This window comes from Mus pahari, chromosome 4, assembly GCF_900095145.1.
Source record: "Mus pahari chromosome 4, PAHARI_EIJ_v1.1, whole genome shotgun sequence".
Classification (NCBI taxonomy): Eukaryota; Metazoa; Chordata; class Mammalia; order Rodentia; family Muridae; genus Mus; species Mus pahari.
In genome coordinates this window covers 141,438,759-141,446,077 of record NC_034593.1, presented here as the reverse complement: position 1 = coordinate 141,446,077, position 7,319 = coordinate 141,438,759, and the positions used below count along the sequence as shown (strand labels likewise).

At 46.3% G+C, this 7,319-nt stretch overlaps 1 protein-coding gene across 1 annotated transcript in view; it reads left to right on the top strand.

The window, feature by feature from the left end:
* Lhx8 (LIM homeobox 8) overlaps positions 1–6,423 on the top strand; it is a 23,101-nt gene extending 16,678 nt beyond the window's left edge. Inside the window, exons 8-9 of the mRNA XM_029537757.1 lie at positions 1,639–1,826; positions 6,169–6,423. Coding sequence (XP_029393617.1) covers positions 1,639–1,826; positions 6,169–6,241 — 261 coding nt within the window. The 3' untranslated portion in view covers positions 6,242–6,423. The remainder of the gene's footprint in view (positions 1–1,638; positions 1,827–6,168) is intronic.
* The last annotated feature ends 896 nt before the right edge of the window (positions 6,424–7,319 follow it).

The following is a 7,319-nucleotide window of genomic DNA, read 5'->3' as shown; positions in this document are numbered from 1 at the left end:
GCTGTCCTGGAACTCACTTTGTAGACCAGGCTGGCCTCGAACTCAGAAATCCTCCTGCCTCTGCCTCCCAAGTGCTGGGATTAAAGGTGTGCACCACTATGCCCTGCTTTTTTTTTTTTTTTCTTTATCATTTCTCCTGTGGCACAATTTGTGTGGAATGATAGTGGTCAAGTAAGTGTGGTGTGTGTGTGTGTGTGTGTACATGTATGTATACATGCACATATTTGTATGTGTATGTGTGTGTGAATGTTTTGGATTGTACCCAGGGTCTTGCATATGCCAGGCACGTTACACCCTAGCCTGTGGTAGCATTGTTTGATAGAATAACTCTGTATGTTGTCTCTACTGACTACCCACTCATATGCAGATTAGTTTCCAGATAGGGTCTAGCAGTCAGGGCTCAGGGACCCAGATCTGGCCTCACCAGTCATTTCGGCAATAGAGAGGATAACAGAGTGGTTGGTACGTTGCTGCTTATGAGGCCTTACCAGTTGGGTGTGTTTGTAGTTCATTCTACCTAAATACGAGTTTGTTCTTATAATAGAGTTGACCTTAGCGTGCTTCGAAGGAAATAGTCTGTGTGCTCAGTAAGAGAGCTTGTGCTCCGCAGGTTAAAATGTGGCTGGGACGGCTCAATCAAGAATTGTGTAGAAAGCTGTGAGTTCCCAGTAGGGACTTTCATAATGCGAACAAGGATTTGAAATGCATCCAGCAGGTGTCTAAGAATACAACAGCACTTTCTTTTTAAGTTCTGATTAAAAGACCTTTCCTGTTTTCTGCTTTTTTCCAAATGCCAAGAGTAAAACTAGAGATGTTTCTGGAATTCTCAAAGCTTTACTATTTTTAAAAGATGGCTTCTTTAGCATAGAATAGACCTGGAAATCACCAGAGACTATTAGCTGGGGGGAAAGGACTTGTAATAATAATTGAACTAAAATTTTAGCTCCAACCCTTGAACTTCTTAGGACTTTTTGAAGAAGGATCCGGCACATCCCAGGCTGGCTGGCTTCTAGCTTTCCACACAGCCAGAAATGACATTGAAATTGTTTATTTATTTTTATTGGATATTTTCTTTATTTACATTTCAAATGATATCCCCTCTCCCAGTTCCCCCCACCCCCCAAAACCCTCTAGCCTATCCCTCCTGCCCCTGATTCTATGAGGGTGCTCCCCCACACACCCACCCATACCCACCTCCACGCCCTTGCATTCCCCTACACTGGGGCATTGAGCCTTCCCAGGACCAAGGGCCTCTCCCCCCATTGATACCCAACAAGGCCATCCTCTGCTACATATGCGGCTGGAGCCCTGGGTCCCTCCGTGTATACTCATTGGTTGGTTGGTTAGTCCCTGGGAGCTCTGGGACATCTGGTTGGTTGATATTGTTGTTCTTCCTATGGGGTGGCAAATTTATTATCCACCTGCCTCTTCCTCCCAGGTGCTGGGATTACAGGCATGCACCACCACACCCAGTTTCTGTGAGGCAGGTGATGAACCAACCCCATGGCTTCAGGGCCTCCCAGTCCTGCCTGCAGCCTTTTGGAAAGCTTGTTCTGTGGATGGATGTCAGGACGCGCATACCTCAGCCTGCTGACCAGAAGCTGCTCTGTGATCTCACCGCCCACTCTTCTCCCGCAGGTGTGGTTTCAGAACTGCAGGGCCCGCCATAAGAAACACGTCAGTCCCAACCACTCTTCCTCCGCCCCGGTCACAGCTGTCCCCTCCTCCAGGCTGTCCCCACCCATGTTGGAAGAAATGGCTTATTCTGCCTATGTGCCCCAGGATGGGACGATGCTGACGGCGCTGCACTCATACATGGATGGTAGGTAACACAGCTGGGAACTTCTAACCCAACTGTTGATCTCATTCGCTTTTTGAAAGATTACCTCAGTTGTGGCTGAACAGCATTATAGGGGGTGCAGAAGACAGTAGTCGCTTCCAACTATTAGTTTAACACTACTGCAAAGCCACAGATATAAGTGATGACACAGGACTTGGGTGGTTTTGTTTTTGTTTTGTTTTGCCTGGCTTTTCCTCTGTAGCACTGGCACTGTCAGTCTGCGCCACCCTGCCTAGGTTTGTTGTTGTCGTTATTGTTGTTTGTTTCTGTTTTTGTTTTTATTTATTTTTATTTTTTTATGTGTTTTCTTTATATCCTGCTCACTGCCCCCCTCCTGGTCACTCCCTCCCACAACTCTTCCCCATCCCCCCTCCCCTTCTCCTGTGAGTGGGTGGGGCCTCCCTGGGTACCCCCCTTCACCCTGTCACCTCAAGTCTCTGTGAGGCAAGCACTTCCTCTCCCACTGAGGCCGGACAAGGCAGCCCAGCTAGAAGACCATATCCCACAAGCAACAACTTCGGGACAGCCCCTGCTCCAGTTGTTTGGAGCCCACGTGAAGACCAAGTTGCACATCCGCTACATATGTGCAGGGAGGCCTAGGTCCAGCCCAGCCCGTGTATGTTCTTTGGTTGGTGGTTCAGTCTCTGAGACCCACAAGGGTCCAGGTTAGTTGACTCTGTTGGTTTTCCTGTGGAGTTCCTATCCCCTTCTGGGCCTGCAGTCCTTCCTCCTGTTCTTCCATAAGACTCCCCAAGCTCCATCCACTGTTGGGCTGTGGGTGTCTACATCTGTCTGAGTCAGCTGGTGGTTGCAGCCTCTCGGGGGACAGCACGCTCCTGTCTGCAAACACAACAGAGCATGCTCCTGTCTGCAAGCACAACAGAGTATCATTAATATAGTGTCAGGGATCGGTGCTTGTCCACGGGGTGGGTCTCAAGTTGGGTGGGTTATTAGTTGGCCATTCCCTCAGTCTCTGCTCCAACCCCTATCCCTGCATTTCTTGTAGACAGGATAAGTTTTGGGTTGAACGTTTTGTGGGTGGGTTGGTGTCCCTGTCGCTCTACTGGGGGTCCTACCTGAGCACAGGAGGCAGCCTCCTCAGGCTCCATGTCCCCAATTCTGTGAGTCACAGCTGAGGATACCCCCACTGATTCTTGGGTGCCTCCCTTATCCCAGGACTCTGTCTCTTCCTGGAGAGGCCCCCCACCTCCCTTCCCTGTCAGTTGCAGATCTCCATTCTCAAGGCCATCCGGCCATCACCCCTGCCCTTCTCCACACCTGGCCCCAGATGTCCACTCCCCTTCCATCTCCTTGCCCACCCAGTTCCCCCCCTCCCTCCATCTGCCTTCCTTGGCCATTCCATTTTCCCTTCCAAGTTGTCTCAAGCATCCTTGCTCCAGCCTCTTTAGGTCTGTGGATTGTAGTGTGGGCATCCCGTATTTTATGGCTAATATCCACTTGTAAATGAAAACATACCCTGCACATCCTTTTGGGACTGGGTTACTTCTCTCAGGATGGCATGCTCGAGATCCATCCATTGGTTTTTGATGGCAACATTTTTCGTTTCCTTCTTCTCATTTTTTTAAAGATTTCCTTTATTTTTATTCTATGCATGTGCGTGTTGCCTGTATGTATGTCTGTACCACATGCATAAAAGTCACATCCGAGGCCAGAAGAGGGCATCTCTCCTGGGACTGGAGTTAGATGGTTGTGAACCACCATGTGGATGCTGGGAATGGAACCCGGAAGAGCAGCCGGTGCGCTTCACTGCAGAGCCACCTCCTTGGCCCCTTTTGCTTTGTTTTTGACTAAATAAATGTTTAAATAATTTACTTTCCTATGCTCAGAAAGATTGACCTTTCTGGGCTGGAGGTTTCTGTTTTGTGTTGTTTTGATTTGTTTGGTTTTGGATATATACACACACACACACACATACACACACACATATTTTTTTCTTAATTGAAGTCAATCATGTATAAAGCACACACAAGTGTTGGGTATGGTACTTGCCACAATGAGCACCCCTTCCCTCCCCTCCTCCCTCCTCCTCCTCCTCCTCTCCCTCCTCCCTCCCCTTTCCCTCTGTCCTCCTCTCCCCCTCTTCCATGAAGTGTGAGAGTCCTGCTGATTTATTATACAGAACTCCACCTGAGGGATCATTTCATGCCTATTCTGTGGTTGATAGTTTTTTGTGTTCCAGTTTGGGTATTTTAGGAACATGCTACTGTGGATTCTCTCACATACATCCCCTGGTACCTGTTGAAGCTTTTCTCTGGTCTATGCGTGGATTATGTGTGAGGGCATAGCTGAAGCAGTTGCTCTACTTCAGGACATTCTACCAGAAACGTCACACTGTGGTCAGACCAGCTTTCCCTGACCAGCAGCATGAGAGCCCTGAAGGTCCCCACAAGCACTGGGCATGTGTCTTTTCTTCACCATGGCCAGTCTGGTGACTGACGTACCATCTCACATTTCTCAGCTTTCCCCCATGACAGACAAGATGCCCCCAGCCCCTTGGACACCTGTTTAACTCTCATGAAGACCCTGCATATCTATTTGGCTACTCGCCTGTTGGTTTCTCTTTTCAAAACAGATTTTATTTCTTGATTGTTATCTATGTATAAAACCTTTGATCACAGCACACATTGGAAGTATCTTCTGCTTAGAGGCTCTTCTAAGTTGTTTGACGCCTTGCATTAAAAGGACCACTTATTTAGCCGGCTATGGTGGCATAGGCCTTAATCCCACCACTCTGGGAAAGACATGGACAGGTAGATCTTTGAGTTTGAGGGTAGCCTGATCTACATAGAGAATTCTGGGCCAGCCAAGGTTACATAGTGAGACTGACTCAAAAAATTATTTCAGGTCAATGACGAAAAAAATTTTTTTTTACATTCTAGCTTTTTGACCTTTCATTTTTAGTGTATTTTCTTCCAGTTCATCTCATAGTTCACAAATTCCCTGAATATATAAGAGCGGCAAGCTCATCCGTTGGCTTCTTGTTCAGTTGCTGTATACCTCAGCCTGAGGACTCCCATCTGTCCTGATATTCATCTCTTTGATCTCTTAGTCCTCATGTGAACAGTTGGATCACCCATGTTCACATGGAGGCTCACATTTGATGGCTCCAATGTTTGTGTCTTTTCTGCATCTTCTCTGATGTTTCTCCTCTGTTTTTAGTCAAGCCAAATCTTATTACTTGCCAAAACAAAACAAAACAAACAAACAAATGAAACCAAAAACTCATGAAACACAAAAGCGCTTTAATCTCAGACGTTAGGTAAGAAGAAATACGCAGAGGCTCCGGATGGTCTTTCTGCAGAGATGACTGTAGCTTCCTGTGGTACAGACCTGGGCTGCAGGAAATTCACCGTGAACACGGCCCTTGGAAGCGAGTCTGCTACAGCTTCGCTACTTCTAACTCTGAAGTCCCAAATGAGGGCCTGTGTCTGTTTGATTTTTTTGTTTTTCCACTGCCCTGACAAAGTCCCCCAGCCTGAGAGATTCCTCTCTGTTACATTTGTTAGTGGATCTGTCAGGAGGAAACCGTCTGCCCCTTCTCTCTTCTCTGTCACTTGACTTGAGAACCCCCCCCACACACACACACACACTCCTTGGGTGTCTTCCCAGCTCACGATCTGGCTGGTCACTATCTGGCTCTCCTAGTCGTTCTCAAAGGGAAGCTTGGGTTGAAGCGGCATGGCCTTGGCTTTAAGTTTTTATTAAAAATCATAAAACAGCCCATAATACCATTGGGCCATGCGGTCAGGCTGCTGTTGGAACTGTGTGTGTCCTTTGAGAGACTGCAGTGCTACCCAAGACAAACATGTTAGGATGCCGGCAGAGCATGGGGGTTCTCACCTGTAACCCCAGGACCCTGGACACTGAGGCAGAGGAGGACCATGAGTGTAATTCAGGGAGAATGCAGTTAAGTACTCCTAAGGAGAACCTGGGTGTTATCCCCCACACCTCGATACCTGCACAAAAGACAGGCAACATCTTCACGCAGGGCGCATGTACCTTTCTCACTGAAGGGCAAGGGGAAGTGAATGGGACAGGGATGCAGCACATCACCATGCCCAAAGCCTCCCCCTGATAAAGATGGGGTGATTAAGGACCACCTGAATGCTTAGCTGTTTACTCCCTGTATGAATGAGTCGGCAGTCCTGCTGAGGGTGGGAGAGTGACCTCTGCTAGTGTCCGATACCTATCTATCAGGTAAAACTGGTGTCCACACCCGAGACACTGACCTTGACATGCTCTTGTGTGTTTAAGCCACTCTCAGTCACCTTGAGGAACTGATATCCACATCTGTTTCTGTTTCATAGCTCACCAACAACTCCTGGACTCCAGCCCTTGCTACCCTATCCAATGACCCAGCTGCCAATAAGTCATACCTAATTCCTTCTTTCAGGGATAGAAATGATTGAGGATATAAACTTGTCATTTATTATGTATAAAATACCATTGAAAAGATATTAATGTTAATTTTTTTTATTTAACACTCAAAGCATTTCGAACATTCTCTCGCTGCCCAGGTATGTATCTAGAGTTGGCCTGCAAGACACTTTTATTGATTCTTCATTTTGTTTTTTTTTGTAAAACTTATGTTTACAAAGAAGAAAACAAGTCAAAACATTTTTTTTTGTATTGTCTGGAAATAGTTGGCTCAAGTGTATGTCTATTAACTTATTTGTCACCAAAAGAGCACTTTGCCTGAAAGGCAGGACTGATCGTGTGCAAAACGTTTACAATCCTTTGTGAAACTGTAGTTTATCATTAGTTTGTACCTGTAAGTTATTGTTATAAATATTATCTGTATTTTTTGTCATATACAACTTTATACCTTGAAGCTTGTATCTGTGAATTTGCAACTGAAATTTATTTTGCCAGTGTTATCGGGACGGCGCGTCCGTTGTAGCATGCCGCGCACACCCACAGGGTGCTTGCACTTGGAGTTCTAGCTGTAAATAACACTCTAGTTTACGAAGCCTACCATCCTAAGTTCATTAAACACTTTGCATCCTTGTGAAAGTTGCAGCCCACTTCTCTTCTGTGTGTATTGTCACCAGTAAATTGCTCTTAATTCTTTTTTTTTTTTTTTTTAAGCTGTTTTCGTTAGAGCTGGGTTATGGTTACATTTTATTGGGAAACCTACTTGTTGATGACTATTCTTAACAACAAAAACAAGCCCACATGAAAACATTTCATTTGGCCTCTAATAACTTTTACACTAGCTTGACAAATTAATGTGAGCTCAAAGGCAGAATGCTTTTCAGGGTGACTGTTGGAGCGCCCTGCTCTAAGCATGGAATGCAGCCAAATCATGTATCGCTTCAGAGTTTTAAAGAAACCAAAGTATCTGAGTTCGAGTAATGATTCTAGAACAGGGGCTCTGGGTTTGTTTTCCAAGTTTTGCTTTCCAAGTAACTGCTTTGCCCCCTCCCTCCCACCCCCCACCCCCCGAACAAACTTCTTG